The sequence below is a fragment of the Hippichthys cyanospilos genome, chromosome 14 (assembly GCF_059441005.1).
Source record: "Hippichthys cyanospilos isolate Australia breed blue-spotted pipefish chromosome 14, RoL_Hcya_1.0, whole genome shotgun sequence".
Lineage (NCBI taxonomy): Eukaryota > Metazoa > Chordata > Actinopteri > Syngnathiformes > Syngnathidae > Hippichthys > Hippichthys cyanospilos.
The window spans coordinates 8,283,198-8,305,654 of record NC_142382.1 but is presented as its reverse complement, the minus strand read 5'-3'; the positions used below and the strand labels follow the sequence as shown (position 1 = coordinate 8,305,654).

Genomic DNA, 22,457 nt, shown 5'->3' with positions numbered 1-22,457 from the left:
GCGAGAAAAAAAAGAAGTCTGCATTTCAATCCAGCAGTGAATGAAAAAGCTTGTTTGCCGCTAGTTAAACCGATAGTGTCAGCGGGTCACTGCTCTGATATGTGAACCACAACATCGGAACTAGAACACGAATGCATGCGTACACGTGAACAAAATGTGCACGCTATGTATGTGTGCATCAGCAACTACGGGAAAAAACTCACACGCACACTGTGGTTTACAGCAGTACGCTAGGAGGAAAGAGACTCACACTCATTAACACCAGTCTATCAGTGCTAAATCACAGAAGGAAACCACTTGTTACCCTCAGCATGATCTAAAAAGCAAACTTTTCAGTGGCAGATTCGAACAAACTCTTACAATACCAGCAGAAACAACCAACTGATTAAGTAGAAAGAAAAAGTAGCATGAAATAACTGATTGGTGGCTCAGTGTAAAAGGATGTTGATTACTCTCAATATACAATGTGTCTTTTTTTTTTGCCGCACTTTCATGGGGATGTTTTGTTAGCTTTGTAAAACACCTCACAAAGATGCAAACTGCCAGAGAGGTATGAATTCAGCATCAACGTTGTTTTTATATTTGTAAATGTCAAATGGTTTAGATCTCATCTTGGGGTGTTAAAGCTTTTTCTGCCGAGGGTTGCGTACGGGCAAATTAAGACATTAAGGCCATTAATGCCCAATTAAGCAATTACACATTGTTTACATTTGTGTTTCTCAAATAATGGGGCAATGCCCGGGGGCGCGGATGACCCCAGGGGTCCATGTGGGCCAGACCAAAATCCTGGTATATATTTATGTACCGTATTTTCCCCACTGTAAGGCGCACCGGATTATAAGGCACACCCTCAATTAATGACATAATTTAAAACCCTTTCCATATATAAGGCGCACCGGATTATAAGGCGCACCCTCAATTAATGACATTTTTTAAAACTTTTTCAATCACAATATAGTAATACTCAAAGTAATAACAATAATAACTCAAATATTAACTCTAAAATCTCAATAGCATAATAACTCAATGTCAATATGACCAAACTTGTTCAACTGTAAACACACAAAAGAAACAGGTAAAGCTTACTTTATCGGTTCATTCCCCATCTAACCAATCCCAATCTCAATATTGATCCATATGTAAGGCGCACCTGATTATAAAGGGCACCATCATCTTTTTTAAAAAAAATTAAGGCTTTTAGGTGTGCCTTATAGTGCGGAAAATACGATAACTTAAAAACAACAACTTCAAATGTTTTATATATATATATATATATATATATATATATATATATATATATATATATATATGTATATATCACTCCTCAATGCTGCTCTTTTAGTTTGACCTTTGTAGGTTTTGCACATAGTCAATCCCCCTCCTTTGCAGGGGTTACATTAGCGAACACCCCCACATCGAATGAAATCTGTGGTAGAGAAATTCACCCAAGGCATTTATAGCACTTATTTTTCAAGATATTTGGAACACTTTTTTAAAAAGATACACGCACATGTATTAAGAGAGCGCAAGATTAACGAATAATCAAAATTGTATGTTCTGCCAACATGAGCATATAGTTTGGCTGCGCATTGATATGGCTTCAGTCCTTCTACATTTGGCCCCCAGGAAACAGCAAAAATACTTCAGAATATTGTAACATTTTTTAGAGTGTAATGATAGTATTTTAGGTGCCTAGGCAAAATGAGTAATGATCTGAGCTTATTCACTGCATGTTTTTTTCTCCCCCGTTCAGAGTTTTGGATCTCGGTGGATTGCGCAAGTGTGCCTAACAGTGTGTTTGTTGTCTTTTTCGCTCCGTCACAGCCTTCTGTGTTCTTCCCTCAGATGACTACTCATCAACCCTAACAGACCACCACAGCCCGCCCTCCATCCCCATCTGCCCCAGCCCGAGAATCCTCACCGGCTGCCCCATTCCCGCAGTGCCTCCGGCCGGCCAATCGGTGCCCCCCGTTCAGACGCCTCTGTCCGACCCCGGCCAACCGCAGCCCCCGCCGCAGGTGGCCAAGGAGTGTCCGCAGAGCGCCAAGCCTCCCAGCGGGTCCCGGTCTGGCGCCCGCGGCACGGGCAGCGTCAGCTCGCTCCTGTGCCCACTCAAAAAGGAAAAGAAGCAGAGGCTGGGCTCTGCCGGCTCCAGAGGGCAAGCGCCTGCCAAGCAGCCCAAGAATGGTCGCCAAAAAAGCACCAACGGCTGGCGGCCTGTCGGCCTCCCCTTTGAAAAAGAAGTTTTCTCTCCGGTACGTAGACAAAAGTCACTCTGCTACTTTATGACACTGCCAACATGCATCGCGCTTCCCCATTTGTTCTGTTCCATAGTCAGCCTTGATTTGTTATCACCCAACTTGAGCTGACTGGAATGGTCAAAACATTGTTTTGTTTAGTTACATCAGCCCTATCCATACATATATTCATTTGGGGGGTGGGGGGCATGCCAACTTTATGTACAAAAATTGTACCACCTGGTGGTTTTGTGGAGTCAACACAAAAATGTCTATTGCGCCCAGTTCACGAGTTACCATTGAAAGGATTGATGCAGAAATTGGGAAAAATGCATTACAAAACATCAAGTTTTCAATATGTCCAAAATTGTTTCCAACTTTGAATGGCAGTAAATGAGCCCGACGTGGGCTAAATTTGACACCTACAGGGTGTACCTCTCGAACTCCCGTTTGCAAGAAGGAACGGCAGTGTGGCATATTGAAAGTCGTCATGTTTTGACAATCTATGCAATAGTGTAGCCTCCTCGAGTTTTTTGCATGCTTTTCCTTTTATATCAAACATCAAAAAGCCCGAAATTTTCCCCAGGGGTTAAGGAAGTTGTGCAAACAACTGGCATGAATCTCATTGCTTTACATATAACAAAGTCAAAGATAGTTAAACAAAAATTGGTGCCTTTTGGCAAGTTACACCAGTTCTACATTTACAAAGAAAAGAACATTATCTTCTGGGAAAAAATGTTGGAGGCTCTGGGGTTGCTTTGCTACATCCGCCACAGGTTGTCTTCACTCTGCACAGGGTGTACAGAAATGTCAAGACCATCAAGGCATTCCAGAGAAAAATGTTCTGTCCAGTGTCAGAAAGCTCAGTCGTGGGCTCTTAAAAATGCTAAAGATCCAAACACACAACAAAAACTTCTAGGAACAGTGAACATCAGACTGTTGTTAGACTGCGGACCCGCCCTGCAGTTTCTGAGTTAACGGTTTCTCTTTGCAACAACAACTTGACTCATTATTTCCTGCTTACCTGTATTATCGCAGGGAGAGGAAGCTTTGGTGCAGAGGAAGTGTTTCAAGGGAGTCGAACGAGACGGAGAGCTGATCCGGGTCAGGGATACGGTTCTGCTGAAGTCTGGGCCCAGGAAAAAGTCCCTTCCGTATGTGGCAAAGATTTCAGCGCTGTGGGAGGAGCCTGAGACAGGTAGCATCACCGTACTGTACGGTTGGGCGATATGGCCAAAAAGTCAGTTAATAGGATTAGCCTGATTGATTGGTTGTAACCACAGCACATGTTATGTCGTTTTCAGTCCACAGCAAGTCAAAAACTGTTTTTAACTCATTCACTGCCAATGACGGCTACAGACACCGTTTTCACCGGCTGGCAGTGAATGAGTGCATTCTGCTGGTCAATTTACGTCACTGGCGTATATCGAAGAATAAATATACATTACTTGGGGGAATCATCGACTTGATCAATCGTTTTATTAAAACATTTAACTCATTCACTGCCAATGACGCCTATAGATGTTGTTTTCACTGGCTGGCAGTGAATGAGCGTATTCTGCTGGTCAATTTACGTCACTGACGTATATCGAAGAATAAATATACATTACTTGGGGGAAATCATCGACTTGATCAATCGCTTTATAAAATTTAACTCATTCACTACCAATGACGGCTATAGACGTCATTTTCACTGGCTGGCAGTAAATGAGTTAAGGTGTTAATAATTTTGTTATCAAATTAACTCAATCAATCAAGATGTAATTTTATATTTAAGTGTTCAGACATTCAGTTCCAGGTTTTTAATCATATTTTTCTCCAATATTTTGAAGTGTTAGGCCACAGGAGTGTCTAAAATGTTCTAGTACTTACAAAATATTCATTTTTTTACTGCCTAAATGGCTAAATGAGTGGACTATTACCTTAAATGTCACAATTAAGGGGTTAGTAAACCATCCTGAATTTTCTCACTTTTGGGAAATCTCGTTCACCATTTTCAAATCTTTTTAATTTTTTTAAATGAAGAATTTCTTGAAATAATTGGATTTATTGCCCAGCCCTGATGTGAACATTCACTTTGACATGTGCTTTCATAGTCGTAGAAAAGGTCAACTGAAGTATAAAAGTTATAATAGTACATTTTGCTTATCCAAACCCTTTGTGAGTATGATAATTATATGCATGTTTTTGTTTGGCTTCTTTCCCAGGAGAGTTGATGATGAGTTTGTTTTGGTACTACCGTCCAGAACACACACAAGGCGGACGCAACCTCAATGTGCATTGTCAGGTGACAAGATTTTTTTTTTTCTTTTTCAGTAAAGTCATACACCGATAAATGTATATGCATAGTCCGCATACTTTAGTTGAGTGGCGGCATTTCAAGTACAGTGGACCCCCGTGTTACAGCGTCCCTGGCTTAGTTTTTTTTCATGTTGCGATGATGGAATACTGAGTTTTTTCATCCCCTCTTCAACCGCCCAACCGTGGAACGGATTAATCTCGTAACACTGGGGCCTACTCATTTACATTTCAATCAATCAATCAATCATTTCTTTGCAGAATGAGATCTTTGCGTCCCGTCACCAAGATGTGAACAGCGTGGCCTGTATTGAAGACAAATGCTATGTCCTGACACTGGCACAGTATTGTCGGTAAGAAACACAGCATTTTTTTTTCTCCTGTTTGTCTGTCCAGTCATGAGCACATTTACAGCTGGTTGACATGCTGTGGAAGTTGTAAGCTGTTGTATGAACGTTTTACCAGCAGGGGGTGCTAACATACATCTAGCTGCCTATATGTGCCACAGAGGCTTCCAGGGCCCATATAATCATATATTAAACTTTCCAGTGAACTATATGTAAATAAATTACATTTATCATAGTGGCTTATTCTTATGATATAGGAAGGTTTTTATGGTGGCAGAATTTTTAAGCGTAAAGTGAAACTTTTTGGTTACCGAAGCCGCACTTCACACCGTGTGGCTGCCAAGAAACATCATCATCTTGACCGCTTATCCTCACGAGGGTTGCGGAGCGAAAACAGGCGTTTAACTGACATTATAATGCAAAACGGTGTCAAGAGGCCTCTCTTCAATGAGTCCTGTGGGAAACCGGTATTCATAACAAAAGTTACAACTGCGGGTGAATTATTTACAACTGATGTTAATCGTCCGGCCGTGTGGACACACATTTTCACCACTTTAGCATTTTCAACAGTAAAAAAAACTAAATTGAAACTGCTTTGTAATTGGTCAAACCAAACCCTAACCCAAAACAAACTAAAAGATGCGAATAAGGTCGGTGTGTATTTATTTTTGCACTGGCGATTCGAGGGTCAAAACACGACGACTTATTGTTTTTAAAATGGACATTTCCTCGCGCCTTCCAGATTTTGTGCCTTGGTAAAACGGCGAGGGGAGGGCGTACCCGACAGCGCCGCCTCCCTCCTGGTCCCGCCCGCGGTCGGGCACGCCGCTCCCAGCCACCGCTGCGCGCCGGACGACGTGGACCCGGAGCTGGTGTTTTTCTGCCGCCACGTCTACGACTTCCGCTACGGACGCCTCCTCAAGAACCTGCAGTAGCGCCCGCCGCGCCAACCGCGCACGCACGTGAGATAAGGCGCTTTCATCCGCCTCCGCTTAAACCGGCTCCGGGCCCGGAGGTTTGAGGATGAAGGATTGCGAGATTAGTTTCTCGTCGAAATTTCACACCGACGCGACACACACTTGTGAAGAAAACGTTAAGGTCTGACAACGCGGCGCGGAAGCGATAATGGCCGTGGAAATGGTTTTAATCATACGCGGCTTCCTGTTTGGAAGCTTCTCCCGCAGGTCTTTGAAATGTGCCATTTGAAGGAGCTTATACGTGACGAACGGACGCATCTGCCTATCGCTCGCACGCAGACGCAACTTAAGAGGCCTTTACTTCCCTCATTGCTCTGTAAAAGAGATTCTTACTGTGAATGTAGGACTTTGACCCTCATGCGATCGTACAGAGATCACACTTCAAGAAGGAAACGCACTCAAAATATCTAGCTGCCATCACTAAGGTTTGAAAAATCTACAAATTGGCGCTTCGGCTCTCCGGCATCGCATATATTTTTAAAAGTATATAGAGGGGAAAAAATGTCAATTATTTTACTTAAAATACAAGGCGACGTATTTCTTGCTTTGTGTTTGGTTGACATATCCAGCAATGTTGAGAAAAGTAGAAATGATGTGTGGAAGTCCAGTCCTGGAGGGCCGGTATCCTGCATGTTCCTCTCCCGACACACCTGATTCAAATGATTAGCTTATTAGTCATGTCATTTCTTATTAATCATTTGAATCAGGTGTTTTTGAGAGAGAAAGTCTGAAAACATGCCAGATACCGGCCCTCCAGGACTGCAATTTGACACCTGTTATCTCGCAACCAATGGAAGCTACATTGGTCTCTAATATATAAATTTTAATATAAGATATTTAATCAAATTAAGCTTTAAACGTTTGAGCTATGTCCAAATCATCAGGAAGTGGCTTGTACTCATAATCCAGTCGCGATAATATCAACTTCAGCATCTCAATTTCAAACTTTTTGGAGCGATTCCTCCCCCCCTTCAATAATTGTCATCAGAGAATGAAGACTTTATGACTGAAAAAAGCAACGCAGCATGTATTATACTGAATAGATTTTGGACACGTCTGACAACTAATAGAACAGAACTGATGCTGTTACTTGAGGATTATCAATTAGTAAATATTTTTATTCAAAAAGTCTAAATCGTTTGAAAGTCGACTTACAGTGTAATTATAATAATAGTAATAATTATAATAATAGCGCGATATATGTTAGTGTAGACTTTTGAACTAATAAGTATTTGCAGAAATAAGAACTGCAACCAGGCTCAACAAAATAAAAAAATGATGACGATATGATGTGCAGGGATGTGTTCATGTTTAAATAAACGTTTCTTGTGGCGTTTTTATCCCTTGTGCGGTATTTTGTCCAATCCTTTGATCTTCAAAGGCATGTCACATCAAAGATAAATCATTGAGAAAAGACAGTAGGGAGCTGAAATTTCACCCAGAATTCAAATTTCAAGATAGTACAACCACTTAGTTATCGCCCTACCAAAAGTGTGCCATCCCGTGGCTAAAACACTGTCAGAATGGTGTGGGGAAAAAAGGACCCAAAAATGGTCAAAATAACGCATAAGGGTTCATAAAAGGAACTAAGATGAGATTTTCCACTGTGTGACGCATATGTCCACAGAAAAATAGTCCTATTCAGTTGACTTTTAGAATGGAAAAAAACCTCTGTTGTAACTTGTGAAAAATCCGACGGTGTGACGCGTAAACTTGGACCTTTTGTAGTTTTATTAGGTCATGTGATCCATGATGAAAAATTCCCCTCCGCTTGAGAAAAGACAACCTATTTATTACAGAGAATAAAAGTTGAATTTATTCTCAAAGAAATATTTGAGATGAGCAAAAGTCTATTTGCTTCCCCTTTTACCTGCACTGGCCAACAACACAAACACACACACACCATAATTTGAGAAAAATCCTTGGGATCTTAGAGCAAAAAAAAAATGTGTGCAAAATATATATAATATATATATATATATATATATATATAAATGAATTTTAAAGTATCTGCTACAAGCGTCATAGAAAATAGTTGGTGAAAACTGTGATTAATCGTGATTAATTCAGTAACGTTTTCCGATTCAGGTATATATATATATATATATAATATATACACACATTTTAAATTGTAGCGGAAATTTGTGATTCTATTTTGCGCATAATGGTATATTTGGCTTGTATTTTGAGGAAAACGCCACATATTTCGGACATGATACAGTGCTGAACATCGGTGCGATTTCCGAACGAAAGATGAAAGATTTTCACGACGGTCACCATTTGATATATAAATGATGAGCAATGGCTGGAGTACGTCTGCTTTGCTAATCGATTGACAAAAAGCCCACTGGGCGTCGTTACAGTTCAGCGGAGTGCAGTGTAAATGCAGTAATGGCCTTAGAAGTCGCTCAGCTCTCCTGATCAATCAACGCGTGATACTAGATGTCTTAATTGGTCCTCTGTGCCTGTTCCTGTAAACCCATATTTAATGAAAATCTATCTATATATATATATAAACATATATATATTCCGAGTGTTTTTCCAAGAAGAGAAATGTGAGCAGTGAGTAGTTTATTTTTGATGTAACTTCCAAATGCCTTTTCTGTCACTTAAGTCAGATGACACTGGTCTCATGTTGAATTGCACCCCAAAAAAAGAGACTAAAGGGGAGTATCGAAATATGAATTTATGAATATCATTCCTCTGAGTGTAGAAGAACGTTCGAAATCATATTAGCTACATGTTGGGTTTGTTTCTGGTGTGAGCTCTTTATGTTCATATTCTCTTGCATGGCATTTTGGAAGTATCTTGGAGGTTTTAATCACAGCACAGTTTATTTGTATTGATTGAAAATGGACCTCTGTAATAAAAGAAAAATATTTAATTGTAATAAATAATATATGAGTTTAAAGTGCAATTTCGTGTGTTCATTTGTGTGCGGATACAAATAATGTGGCTATATGGGCATGGGCATGTAGTACTCGTTCACAAGTCATTTGGCTGGTTCGAGTCAATACATTTTCTGTATGTGCGAATGGACGTTTGTCTAAGGATTTTCTGATTGGCTGGCCATCAGTCCCGGTTGTAGCTACGATTGGCTCCAGCTCACCCGCGATCAATGATGACATCAAATAAAGAAACACGGGTTGATGAATTTTGTATGCGTTACTGTAATTAACTCAGCCAAGTTGACGGTTGTAGTAAGAGATATTGTCCACAAGAGGGCTCTCCACCAAATTTAAGACGGCGCCTGTGGCAACTCAGGACGTTTGACTGGCTGAAATGAGTCACGTGAGTTTGGGGCGCCATTTTGCAGCCCATCGCTCGCTGTCGCTTGCTGTCGCTTGTTCTAAATTATCTTTTCCTTGATTCTTAGAACTTGTTAGAAAGAAAATGGTGCTAAAAATGGCACGCTAAGTGGCAGAACCTTATTGTTTTATATGTTTGGGTTCAGTCCTTCAACCGGACAACGTACCTCCTTGGAAAAGCATAACAAATTATATCCCTGGAGGTCGCCAGAGAACGCCACAAAGGAACGTTATCGTCAACCGCCAAGGAGATACTGTACTTTATTTTAATAACTTTACTCAAGTGACAACTGAAGAAGTCACAAAGCGTACAACATACAAAGACAACAGTCCAAACATGGTATCTCATTTTATTGAATTCAAATACATCTCTCAGCTGTGACAAAAATATTCATCAGATGAATATTTTTCAAGTCATGTCTCACGTCTAGGTTTAAAACAATTTCAATATTTTTATCATATTACCCTCTACACAGGATTTTCACATGTGGAGTTAGTAAAACGATCGGGAGTCAGATGTTGCATATTACGGACATGCACACTAGTTCGATCTACTACAAAAATTTCTTCAAAAAAAACTAAGATTTCGCTGGTCCACATTTTTTTTTAATATCCCGTGATATCAAAAGTCAAATGTTACCTCTCAGCAGTTTTCATTGGCAGTACTCTAGTTCATGTAAGCTGAAACAAAAGGCTGCAGGCTCTTTAAAAGAGACATATTATGGAAAAAAATGACAAGTGACATAAAGTGTTGTGTATAAACTGTGATGTATATTAGTGTTTGGCCAAATCATCCACAGCCCTTTAAAGTTGAACTTGGCGGGTTGGGATGAAATGCTGCATTAGCAGTATTAACACTGTTTAAAAAAAAAACGAAAAAAAAAAAAAACAATTACACGGTGCAACAAAATCCATAATCTGTCTCATTTAAAATAATTTTTTAAAAGCCCCCCTGGTCCTTGCAACATCATTAGGCTGCACCCATCAATGGGAGCGAAAAAATTGCATATATCCCAAAAAAAAAAAAAGGAATCAAGGCACATGCACATGTAGCAGCACAAAGATATTATTTGGACATGACACAGGGTCTTTTCGACCGGAGGCGAGGACCACAGGCGCCTGCTTTCAGACTGATGGCGATGGAGGGGAAGAAAAAAAAAAAAAAAAAAGTCCGGATGTCACCATTTCTTAAACAAAAAGTCAAGTCATTAATGCAGGAAACGGATGCTCATTTTTTGCTCCACGTCCACCTTCTCCAGCACCTGTCACACACAAAACATATTTTTAAGAAATTAAAATACCACAAAAATTTACATCTGTTAAAATTCTAATATTGAAAAGTCATGGGGGGGAAGGGGGGGGGGGGGCAATACAAATGTGGAAATTCATGTAAATAGTACATTCTAGGGGGAACCCTCAAAAAAAGTGACAGAATTTCACAGACATTAAAAAAAAAAAAGATTTAAGAACAATCACCATTGAACACATTTAAATTATTTTAAAAAAATATTGAATAGTAGCTAAAGTCAAAAAAAAAAATAGACTGTACCCACATTAGTATTATTACTATTTGCAAAAACACATACATCAAAATATTTATATATACACACACACACATATATATACTCCTAAAAATAAACAGTGGAGCCCTGGGTTTCGGCGTTTTTTTTTTTTTCCACAACGTTTTTCGTCCCCTCATCAACAACAATCGCAAAATTCAAACTTGGCCGTCAGTGTGCGTGCGTATGACTGCGAGTCACATCATACTCACACGTCACAAAAATGTCGGTTTGCTATTGGTCGGCATCACTAAGATTCCGACATGCTAAAACTTGATCTCGTTTGAGCGCTTACACTATCAACAGCACGCTTAGAAATATGAGAAACACCTTCAACGCAGATTGAACATTGCCCCCTGGTGGCTAGTAAAAAAATAATCCTCCGGGTAAGCCACAGGGATCAAATTGTGAGAAAAAAGTGTCGGCCGATGACTCGACTGCAAAAACGCGGGAATTGCATTGCACCGGCCTTAATGAACTCGTTGAAGGAAATGGAGCTGTCGCCGTTGGTGTCCGCCTCCTGGATGGTTCTGTCGGCGATGCTCCCCAGCTGCTCGTCGGAGATGTTCACGCCCACCATCATCCTTAACACCTGCCGAAATCACAAAGACGCCTTGTAATGCGTTTGACCTCAAAACGGCCGAGTCATGAACGCCGCTCGGCGGGAAGGAAAACAAACAAACAAACAAAAGGCAAAAGGCCAAAGCGTCCCCGCGGCGCTTCTAATTCTTTGGCTAAATGGCGTGCCGCTGACGCAACGTGCAGGTTTCAACACTTTGCTCAGGTTGGGCAACTTCCCGGATGACGCAAAAGCAATATAAACTAACATCATAAACTGCTCAAATCTTTCCAAAACTTTGGGTTAAAAAAAAAAAAAAAAGTGTTTGATATCGACTTGAGGGGCAGGAATAATGCTCAGAATGTGATTTTTGAAATTCCTCTTGATTTCTTGGGATTCTGTAATGAATGAACACAGCTGTTTATTTTAGTACACAATTATTGTTGAAGGGCTAAGTTTAATAACCCATTTGCCATTTTAATTTTTATTATTTTCTATTTTAAACCTATATTAGTTTTTTTTTCTTTTGTCCTCCTCCTCTATTTTTTCCCTGAAATGTTTTTGGCAATATCTAAACATTTATTGATTAAAATAAACTGTGGCATTTTTGTGAGGATTTAACTAAAATAACACTCCTAGTTTTGATTATTTATATTGATAGTGATCCCTCGTTTTTCGCGGTTAATGGGGACCGGAATCCCTCCCGCGGGGGAAAAAAAAAGTGAAAGGTCTTCATGTTACACATATTAATGACAAATATTACTGTAGTACTCATATTTACTTCAATCTTTATTGATTAAAAATCAAAAAGGTGAAAGTGTGCGCGGCACTGACCTGGAGCAGCTCATCGCGCGAGATCTTGTCATCTCTGTCCAGGTCGTAAAGTCGGAAAGCGACTGCGCGGAAGGAAGAAGAAGAAGGAAAAAAAAAAATGGAAGTGAGCCAGGCGGCTTTGCATTGGCGCGCTTTGCGTTTGCGGGCACTCACACAGCAACTTGTTGGTTCTGCTGTTGAGCGGCTCGCTGGCGCTGGCGTTCTTGTTCTTCTCGCTGTCCTCGATGGGACGGAAGTGGGCCAGCGTGCGCATGAATCCTCGGAAGTTCACCTGGTCCTCCCTGACCGCGTTAGGGAAGAAAAACAAAAAAAAAAAGGTATTTATCAAAAAGATATTCAAGATATATCCTCAAACGTTAACTATTTCAGATTCTTTTAAGACTTTGTACTTTCTCTTATTCTATTTTATACAATATTGCATCTAGAATATAGAGACTGTAAAAAATGAAACTTATTTATTCTACATTTCTTTTTCCTTGTTTGACACACAACGTTTCCTTCACACCAAAAGAAAAGCATTGAAAGAAGACACAAGGGAGCTGAAATTTCATGTCAACATGTCAACCTTCAATATGGCTTAATCACTTAATTATAACACTAAAAGGAGTGTGTCATCCCTTGGATAAAATACTGTAAGAATGTGGGAGAAAATTATCTAAAAATGATCAAAATACTGCACAAGAGTTCATGTAAAAGTAATAACTGATGTTTTGACTGATGCCTTCTCACCTCAACATAGTTCATGTCGATGGGAGTTGAGTAACTTGTAGTGTGCCGCTGTGGAATCACTAAGCAATTTCTAAATCTATTTAGCAGATGTATCAATTGCTTGCAGATTTTGCTACAAGATTTGATCTCTACTGATTATCGGATGTGTTTCAAAAATATACTGTAGGTGAATACAGGTTTCTCAATGTTGCCATATCTAAGTTTGAAACTGTAAATCACTATTCGGAACCTAATATCTTTCATGCGCGCTCCCGTTTTTGGACGGTCAGCAGATAACATTTGAAAATCAGTATCTCACCCCTCGGGGAAGAAGGCGTTGATGATGCGGTCGCCCAAAGGATTGATGGCCAACTCTGGAATCCTCTGGAAGTCTTCACGGCTGTGAGCAGAAAGATCAAATGGATTCGATGGGGAAAACACTTATGTGCTACACCTGCATCAACAGCACGTCACCAAAGGCACTCCGTGGCGATATTGACCCTCATAATAATAGATAGAGCAAAATGACACCTCCAGTCACCTTGTGAGCCGGAACACCCACAACCAAAACTTGTTGTGTGTAAACGCCACAGTTCCACCAACACACAACAGTGGATTTAACTGCGGTAAATTCAGGAGCTAGATAGAACATGTAATCATTACCCGGCTGCTCAACTAAAGACAAATCTTTAGTTTCTTATTAACTATGGAAAAATGTTCTACCGGTGTTCAAATGGAGAATGGTGCTGCATGCCTATTTGTCTCACCTGAGGGTGCCGTTCTCGCCTTTATCCAAGCTGGTGAAGCGACTGTACAGACGAGTGATCTGACTGTGCGAAACTGCGTCAAAGGACACAGGGAAAATGATGTTATGACATCATGTACATTCAATCATATGAAAATTGATTGGCAGAGTTGTCCTCGGGTCAGGACCTCATCCTCGATCCAAAGAGGGTGCCAGGTTGTTTTTGTTTTTTGTTTTTCAAATCAATAAAATTGCTATTTGTTGACTGGTTTTACCTAACAGAAAGAAAATAGCAAGAAAAACAGCAACGTCAACCTGCAATAGAAGTTGTCATTAACAAAAATCCGCTATGTAGTGAAACCGAACTGCTGTGTAACGAGGCAAAGTTGTAATTTAATAAACATATTTTCTAGCTACAATGAAGCTTTTTGCCACCCGGAAGTACGCGTGACGTCACTGTGATATAAACGATTAACGAGTCATCAACCCAAAATTATGATCCCGTTATAAAGGCCTACTGTAAATCATAAAATGGGGCTTCCTTGAAGGAAATAATTCTATTCTTCCAATTAGACCCCCGCCCCGCTGACGTTTCTTTAGACGGCTGAAGAATTTTTAGCATTTTGACTTTTACACAGAAAATAATTACATTAACTTACAGCCAGTTTCTTTCTTGATTTCCTCAATTTCCTCCTCGCGGAGCAATGTGGACGCTCGGGATCCCATGATGTCGTCTTCGGAAACAGCACACACAATCGAACAGGCTATACAAGCGTCAGTTAGCAAAAGAAAGGGGGAAAAAAAACACAAAAACGGCTACAATTTGAGCAGCTAGCAAGCAGGTCTAGCTCGCCCGTCCACCGAAAAGAAACCAGGTAAGTCTCGGGCAAGTTTGGTGCAACTTTAACGTTTGCTCCGTATGTAAAAATTGAACGTCATTTATTTTTGTTTTTGTTTTCCAATTTGACTACAACACCCGCGAGCTTCTGCGTCTAACAAAACGAAGGCGAGTTTCGGTGCTTTTATCTTCCGTCTTTATCGAGTGGGCGGGGTCATCATAGTTGAAATTGGTGGTAGTGTGAGTGCCTGATTAAAAATGTGAACATAGGAAGCGTGATATGAGCCTTGTTAAAAATATTATTTTTCAAATTTACAGATCTCCAATGCAAAGAGAAGCCATTTGCCACAATGATTAGAATGTCGCCATTTATGTAAAACTGTGTTGTGTGATGGTTACAATTCTAGATTGATTAAATATTTATATATAAATACGGAATAATATAATAATACGGAACTAGTAGGTTTATTGCAAAAATAGGCGATTTCCTTTCAAATGATGGACTGATTGAACAGAAACAGAATTTGGTCAAATAATACGAAGTAAAAATGTTGAAATCACGTTACTGCATACCTACAGTCCTCCAACAGATGGCAGTGTTTCACTGTGATTTTAATGCAACGGTCTCTTGTTTTGGTGTTAAAGGGACACTGTGTAAGATTTGACAGTTTTTCATTAGGGCCAGCAGGTGGTGATGCATTTACCATTGTCCATCGCTATAATAAACATGGCAGCCTCCGGAGGAGTGCCAGCTCCCATGTAATATAATTGAATGATAACTAAACCTACGATTATATTTAAAACATATGGTTGGTCATTACGAACACATTCATTTTCAAGTTTTTGAAATTTATAATCCTTTACTCCTTTTTTACGGTCTAAATCTTACACATTGTCCCTTAAAAATACTATAGAGGAGTTATGAAACTGATGTGTTAGCCAACATAAAGAAACTACAGGAGAAATGTGAGCTTTGTATGGCATTTCACCTTTTCATCGGAGCCTCAGTAAACATTCATTATCGTCACACAAAGTAAAGCCGATAGCAAAATGAATTTACACAAATAAACATGTCCTTGGAAGCACAATCATTTCAAAAGTGTAATTCAGAAACCATTCAAAAGTGCAATTCTTTTAAAATCAAATACACACGATGGGAGACAAACATAAAAAAAATGTTAATAGTGTGTTGATAAAAATAACCAAGCAGCTTTCATGTTTTGAGGGTTTTTTCACTCGGTCAAGTGGCACACCAAGTCCATGGCCATCTGGATGCTACACACACACACACAAAAAGACAATGACATGAGAATTCCACCTGTATCTGTTTGTATTATTATATAAATGAAACACATTTTGAATAAAGTGTTCCAGCTACCTGTTAGCGGAGTAACCCCTCTCACATAAGTTGACCAGAGCGTATAGATGTCTCAGCGCATATTCATACTAGAAAAAAAAACAATGAAAGCCTCAATTTTTAAGGTTGTTACATCTGGCAGACATTAATTCAAAAGAAAGTTCATGAATAAAAGACTTTTATAATAAAAAAAACTCCTAAAAAAGAATAAGAATGGGTAGAGTGCAGGGGTACAAAACCTGAAAAACAAACTTGCTAGTGTCATTTTTCAACTGTTAAAGTGATCACTGCTGTGAATCAAATTTGTTGTTCAAGAGAGACGAAAAAAACTGGGAACCACCATTTAAAGGGAAATAAAAATAATATAGCACTTCTCATAACAAAAAAGTAACCCCCCCCAAGTTATTACGTTATTTTGAAAATGATTTGGACACCGCAGAATGGACAAGCAAATACATTCTATTTAAACAAGACTTGTACCTTGGCTTTGTTCCAGTTGTAGCAGTGCTGTTTGTAGTGATCCACGACGGTCCGGTAGCACCGATGCTGCGTCAGGTCCCGCCTTTCATTGACCACTTCCTCAGCCTCCGAACGGTCACCCGTCACTCTCTCCACGATCCGACGCGTGGTCGTCGCCAGCATCTCTCTGACCTACACGCACCAGATGAAATCGAACAATCAAACACACGCAGCTAACTTGTCTTTGTCATCCAAAGTTTGATCGACGGCTGTTGACCTTCAAGTGTGCGTCTATTTCCGAGAGGAGGCCCCGGGCCAAGTTGATGTCGTTGGAGGACATCAGTTTCTTTTTGAGGATGGCCAGGGGAACGTCGGGACTGGGCGTCAGGTCCAGGTGGCTGACGGGAGGCAACGGGCCGGGGGCCACGGCTGCGCTCTTGCGCGTCCCCTGGAAGGCCGCCACCTTCATGTGGGCAAGAGTCTGACGGCGGGACAAGCGTTAGTTACTTTGATGAAAAACATAGCCATCATTAAAAAAATTGTGAGCGGCCTCACTTTATTTCCAAACTGCTGCACGTGGCTGGTGTTGGTGTGATTCTTAACGATTCGGAACTGTTTCAGCAGCGTTTCCCTGGACAGGTCCTCCTGCGGCGTCACAGAAATGCAAGGTATGAATATGGAGGCTTTGAACCGGAATGGCTGATTGCATGTGTCTTTTCAGGTACGGCTTCTTGAGTTTTTTGTGGGTCCGTTCATGACAGACACCCGACCGCCATCAAAAATGTTTACCAAATTTCATTTTGCTGAGGGAAACTGACCTTGGTTGAACCCCCAATTCAAGAAGACCTAACAAACCCAGAATCTCTGCCTCAATCCAAAATAAGACATTTCTTGTGTCATTCCAAGATTTTGAGATGGTTTTGTGGGTCTGCAACCAGGGATGTCCAAACTCAATCTTTGAGGGCTGCCAACCAGCATGTTTTTGAAGGTTCTGTTCTCCTACACACCTTATTCAAGTGATGAGTGCATCGGCAAGCTCAGCAGAAGCCTGATGATGATCCGGAATCGGGTGTATTGGAGGATGGAAATAGCAAAAACATGCAAGATTGTGGCCCTCGGGGACAAGGTTTGGACACTTCTGGTCTATAGACACATAGACCAAATTTCATGTTGCTATGTGAAACCGGAATTTTGAAGACAAATCAAATCTTGTGTACAACTGAGCCAAAAGTTGATCTTCCAATCAAAATGGCAGACTCCCTTTATGGAATGAATTCTCGATTTTTGTCTCTATGGCAACGGTACAGAGGAGAAGCAGTCGCTTTTGGCTTCATTCAATCAATCAGCAAAGAAAATCTTATCCAGATGGAGGCTTTTTCTTTGCAAATCCGGAAGCACAGCATATTCTTTTTCCTGTTTGGTGCTTTCTGAACTCAGGAATTGGCCACGGCGGATCTGATTTTTCAGTCCTGCTTTAAATTGGCGGACCGCAGCGCAACGGTGGAGCCGCGATGCAGCACAGCGGGCACTAGAGGGCATTACCGAGCAAAAATGGCTACATACAGGCCCCTGTATATATTTGAAACTAGACACTTACAGCATCGGAGTCTTCCATCCAATTGACACTGTACCAGTCTCCAAGGTACGTGTCACGTGCTTCGTCATAGTAGCAAGCGTAGGATGACTCGTGCGAGTTGGCGGCCGTGGTGGCAAAAACTAAAAACGAATAAAAAATTCGAAAATAAATGAATTATTATTCAATTATTCTAGTTGGTGTTTTCTTCAACTCGCCGTCAATATCGTCAGGTAGATCTTTCATCATCGACCCCGACTCGCATGCTTCGATGTAGAACACCATCTGACACATAGTAAATTGATAAACAGATAAGTATCGATGTGAACAAACAATGAGGATGACTGGCCACTGAGCTAGTTAGTACACACCTTCTTGTACTTCTTATTGTCATGCATGTACTGGATGGTCTCCTGGAGGTCTTTGACGTGCAGCTGCAAAAATATATATATATAGCTTAGAAAACCCAACTTGAAATATAAATATATTTTTTAAATTACTACCTCCTCTTAAAAAGGGAAAAAAAGGTTGCTAGTATAATATTACAATCAATATTTTTTAACCTAGTTTAACACACTTTACATTTGGCAAGAGCCAAATGATGCATTTAAAAATGTCATTTAATATTATTTCAGGTATTGATTATTTTTCTTGTCTTTTTTACTTGACAGAACTCTTGGATGATATACAGTATAAGAATAAAAACACTACTTTAAAAAAAAGTTTGTTTTTTATTATTTCAAAAAACTATTTTTCATAGTAAAAATGGTACACAACCAACTGATGTAAAAAATACTACTTTTGCATATATATATATATAATTATTATTTATTTTTTTACAGTTGACAAAATATTGATGTATGAAAAAAGTATATATGATGATGATGATTATTATTATTATTGCAATTGATTCTTTGGTACATATTACAAAACCTTACGGTTTGCTGTACAATTTTTTTTTTTAGAATTAAAAAAAAAATCGTTGTTTTTTTCCCCATGAGTAAACATCTAAGTTAATGGGAAAAAAAATCAATCACTCAAAACATATGTTTTTCTTTTTATCTCTTTATAACTCAAGCGTGATTTAAAAAACGCTGAAAAAATGTATTGTTATATTTATTTCACTTGAAATTATTTTTAAAAATCCCATGCTGATGCAATACATTTGAGAAGTTTTTTACTACTTTTCTTTCCTTCCTTTTACAAAAAAAACAACATAGTACTTTACAAAAAAAAAACATTTAGAAAGGTGAGAATGTAGTTAAGACAAGATTAGCCACCTCTCCATCAGGGAAGGCCAGAATTCCGGGTGCACCGTGATCAGTGAAGTAAACAAAGACATGATCGTTGGGACCACTGTGGAGACACAAAAATAAAAACGTTGACATGGTGACCGGACCCAAAAAAAAAACAAAAAAAACTGACCTCTTTAACACTTTTCCTGAACCTCCTTTCACTTGGGAGGCATCACCTCTTAGCACAGCCAGGAAGTTTTCCGGAGTGACATCCTTCACATCACAAGGTGGTCCATCAAAGCTGTGACAAATACTGCCCCCCTTTTTATTTTGGCACTTACCTCAGAAGTGTAGTCCTTAAGGACACCCTTGTACACGTCACTACCGTTGGGCCTGTTGATCAAGATGCCAGGCGTGGGATTCCTTTAGAGAAGTAGAAAAACATTGTAGACATTTAATACGCAAAGAAATCTCTTATCATTTTTCATATCTTAAATGGATTTATATTCAAAGTTACTGTTCCCCTTTTTGTTGGCTTTTTTTATTTACTACACAATCTAGATTGACGTAAACAAATAATAAAAGGAAATATTTTTTAAAGCTTTGTATGCAAGGGTGCATGTAGTTTTTTTTTTTCATTTTTTACATTTGTTTTTTTAATTTTTATACAACGAAAAAGTAAAAGTACAATATCCTGAATAATGTACACAAATTAGGTGAATTTATAAGAAAGTTTTATCTTATTCTATAAAATTCCAAAGTTATTACGTTTGAATAGAATAAAAATATTTTAAAAAGACTTATCTTTTCTTTTTTAGACTTGAAAAAAAACTGGTGATTGTTTGAAACCAAGTTGGAAGTTATTTTCATTTATTTATTTGACACAATCTGGGCTAGACTTAAAAAAAAAAAAAGATATAATTGAGGATCAGTGAAATAGAAAATGGGTGGCTGAATTAGCATTGATACAAGTTCTATCAACAATAAGTACAAATCCAGTTGAGAAAGGCTTTTGGGCTTCCGTTTACAAAAATTCCAGCACCATTCCTGTGTGTTTACATTTGACTCCTGCTTATCACGGTCATGATAACGCTACGAACTACTTTATCAAACACAGGCTGCAGTAGTAATAATTTCATATCCAGATTCACATTCGGGAGAGTTTAAAAGTAAAGCGTTGATTCTTTTTTTTTTTCCCCCTTTCACACCAAAGTGTTTTAGTCGCCGACTCAGAGGAAGAAAACTCAAGCGAAGAGGTTACCCAACTGGTTGCAGGCAGTGATAATTAGCGTGAAAAAAGTATCATGATAAGTTTCGTGTGACTCCACTCAAAGAGCAAATTTAGCTTGTGTGCACATTTGGCTGCCTTGTCAGGAAAGTAAACCCACATGTCGAAAAAGTCTCCAAAGACTGCTAGTTGAATGTCAAAAAAAACGCCAACCCACTTTCATTTCTCTTTAAAATAATTCCAAGCATGTGAGAAGAGATTAAAAATATGAAAAGGAAGTGGGTGATAAAGTGCAGCTGCAAGGTCTTTCAAAAATGTGTTTAACTTAAAAACACAAAGTTTTGAACACGTGATGCAGTTTTTGAAGTTGATTTTTTTGGAGGTTGGCGTTGTAATCAGTGTTGACCTTTTTGGGGATATGGGTGTGCCCCTAAAAACAGGAAATAAAGACTGCATACCACTGTGATCATATACAGGAAAGTGGCTAACACAACTGACATAAGAATGGACCATTGCTTTTTTTTGTTGTTTTTTTTTTTCCCCAAAATAATGTTTTGTTTGGGGACTGCCAGAAAAGTGCTCACTTGTTGCTCAAACCATTGAGAACCATTCCAAGAATAACATTGTAATAGTACAAGCATTAAATTATTAAATAACATTTCAAATTATACATTGTAAATGTGACCGGCTGAATTTAATGAGAACATAATAACAATATGAATAAAGAAAAATGAATAAAGTTGTAAACTAATGTGAAAAATGGATTTGAAGTGTCAGTTAGCTTGTGTTGAAAAAAAAAAACCTCACTCGTCAGCTTGCGCCAAGTCGTCCATCATCATGACCACAATCTGCTCGTCCGGGATGCCATTCTTGTGTACGATCTGGTAAGCGTGGCATGCGTCCGCCTGTTACATGGACACGTATGGCACATCCTGATATTAATGATTCCACAAGAGGGCTTTGGGCTTTCTTTCTTTTTTTTTTTTTTTTTTTTTTTTTTAGAAAACTAACATACAACTCATAGTTTAAAAGAAATAAAGTTGAAATATCATGCATGTAAGTTGTAACATGTAAAAAGTTGTCTTTTACAAGCAAATTTTTTTTTTTACCATTTTACTCAAAATTTGCAAAAAATCAGTGCAATATTGTCCATGAAATAAAGTTGTTCTGTGTGAAGAAAAGGCTTCCAAATTAACATGACTTTTTGAAGAATGTTTGCAGGCAGAGAATGAACAAGAATAAAATGTGCTCAATTATTTGAAAAGAAAAAAAATTGTCAGACTTATCTGTCAGACAAATAAGCACAGTACATAGGTAAAAAAAAATAATCTACGCACTTACGTGGAGTATCAAAGTATTAGTACCTTCCTTCTCTAAGAGTGCATAAACGTTTAGCTACCTGATGTCTGTAGTTGTACCAGGAAGACGAGCCGGCGACGATCACCACCCAGTTCTTCCCGTTTTGGGGCTCCTGTTTGGGAAAGGACTTCGCCTGCGCCGCGGAGAGCCCCAGCAGAATCGAGAGTACCAACAAACGAACCATTTCCTCGCCCGTGTTCTGGTGGTGATATAAGAATCACAATAAACGTATTATTAGATCAATGTTGAAATGACTTAAGTAGTTTTCGTGAAGATTTTCAGGTAAACATGACGCCATCTGATTACTTGACGATCACATGACGACGGCATTCATTCTCCCTATGTAAGCTAGCTAGCTAAATGTTATCAGAATGTTGAAAATAAAGATAAAAACATCGTAAATGTACATTACAGTACCTGAAATTCGCTGTGTTGGAGTTGACGAGCAAAGAACGTAAGAAGGAAAAAAAAACAACAACAAAAAACCCCACTTAATTTGACGGCTTTAATGTTTATATGCTGTGGGGCAAACAGCTTGGATTTATTTAGGTGCGGCAGCGAATCACAGCACGAGGAAGGCGGAGCTTTCCTACAAAAAATCACATGTTCTTGAGACAGGCGTGGGCTTGATTGACAGGTGAAAGTCGACGAGATGATTTCTACGGTCACGGAAAAGTAAATGTTTACTTAAACCGCGTGGCTTTTATGTTTTACTGTATTCAACATTTTAAACGCTTGGGTTCAGAATTCTTTCATGCGTTTTTGAGTGGGGGAAATCTGGGTCAGCTTATTATTTGGATGGAGACGATTTAAAAATACAGCAAAATATTCGAAAT

General features: G+C 39.2%; 3 protein-coding genes across 6 annotated transcripts in view; 1 reads left to right on the top strand and 2 right to left on the bottom strand.

The window, feature by feature from the left end:
- Positions 1 to 8,776, top strand: part of bahd1 (bromo adjacent homology domain containing 1) — a 38,892-nt gene extending 30,116 nt beyond the window's left edge. For 3 of the 4 annotated variants that reach the window (XM_088433818.1, XM_088433820.1, XM_088433819.1), the window contains exons 3-7: positions 1,825 to 2,255; positions 3,276 to 3,435; positions 4,445 to 4,524; positions 4,797 to 4,888; positions 5,625 to 8,776. In XM_088433818.1, the coding sequence (XP_088289944.1) occupies positions 1,825 to 2,255; positions 3,276 to 3,435; positions 4,445 to 4,524; positions 4,797 to 4,888; positions 5,625 to 5,817 (956 nt within the window). In that variant the 3' untranslated portion in view covers positions 5,818 to 8,776. The remainder of the gene's footprint in view (positions 1 to 1,824; positions 2,256 to 3,275; positions 3,436 to 4,444; positions 4,525 to 4,796; positions 4,889 to 5,624) is intronic. The other variant, XM_088433821.1, reaches the window with a different exon arrangement.
- A 727-nt stretch (positions 8,777 to 9,503) lies between these two features.
- Positions 9,504 to 14,626, bottom strand: chp1 (calcineurin-like EF-hand protein 1). Its single transcript, XM_088432536.1, has 7 exons — positions 14,232 to 14,626; positions 13,595 to 13,667; positions 13,147 to 13,227; positions 12,273 to 12,400; positions 12,120 to 12,181; positions 11,196 to 11,318; positions 9,504 to 10,429 (listed from the first exon to the last, which is right to left on the bottom strand). Exons 1-7 carry the CDS (start codon positions 14,296 to 14,298, stop codon positions 10,376 to 10,378), a joined length of 588 nt encoding a protein of 195 aa, XP_088288662.1. The 5' UTR covers positions 14,299 to 14,626; the 3' UTR covers positions 9,504 to 10,375.
- Positions 14,627 to 15,498: 872 nt separating this feature from the next.
- lgmn (legumain) lies at positions 15,499 to 22,183 on the bottom strand. Its single transcript, XM_088432535.1, has 14 exons — positions 22,039 to 22,183; positions 21,662 to 21,820; positions 21,070 to 21,167; positions 19,376 to 19,457; positions 19,225 to 19,307; positions 19,080 to 19,155; positions 18,171 to 18,233; positions 18,018 to 18,084; positions 17,824 to 17,942; positions 16,782 to 16,871; positions 16,504 to 16,707; positions 16,248 to 16,418; positions 15,789 to 15,856; positions 15,499 to 15,685 (listed from the first exon to the last, which is right to left on the bottom strand). The coding sequence occupies exons 2-14, from the start codon at positions 21,803 to 21,805 to the stop codon at positions 15,643 to 15,645; spliced, it is 1,308 nt and encodes a 435-aa protein (XP_088288661.1). The 5' UTR covers positions 21,806 to 21,820; positions 22,039 to 22,183; the 3' UTR covers positions 15,499 to 15,642.
- Between the last annotated feature and the right edge of the window lie 274 nt (positions 22,184 to 22,457).

What these genes read in the sequence shown, in the direction of transcription:
- chp1 (XM_088432536.1), bottom strand. Translation starts at nt 14,298, where the DNA reads ATGGGATCCCGAGCGTCCACATTGCTCCGCGAGGAGGAAATTGAGGAA. An exon ending in GGCGAGAACGGCACCCTCAG is followed by an intron (nt 13,228 to 13,594) that starts GTGAGACAAATA and finishes TTCTGCTCACAG; the next exon opens with CCGTGAAGACTTCCAGAGGA. An exon ending in CGCGCGATGAGCTGCTCCAG is followed by an intron (nt 11,319 to 12,119) that starts GTCAGTGCCGCG and finishes TGATTTCGGCAG; the next exon opens with GTGTTAAGGATGATGGTGGG.
- lgmn (XM_088432535.1), bottom strand. Translation starts at nt 21,805, where the DNA reads ATGGTTCGTTTGTTGGTACTCTCGATTCTGCTGGGGCTCTCCGCGGCG. An exon ending in AAATAGACGCACACTTGAAG is followed by an intron (nt 16,419 to 16,503) that starts GTCAACAGCCGT and finishes TGGTGCGTGTAG; the next exon opens with GTCAGAGAGATGCTGGCGAC. An exon ending in AGGGGTTACTCCGCTAACAG is followed by an intron (nt 15,686 to 15,788) that starts GTAGCTGGAACA and finishes GTGTGTGTGTAG; the next exon opens with CATCCAGATGGCCATGGACT.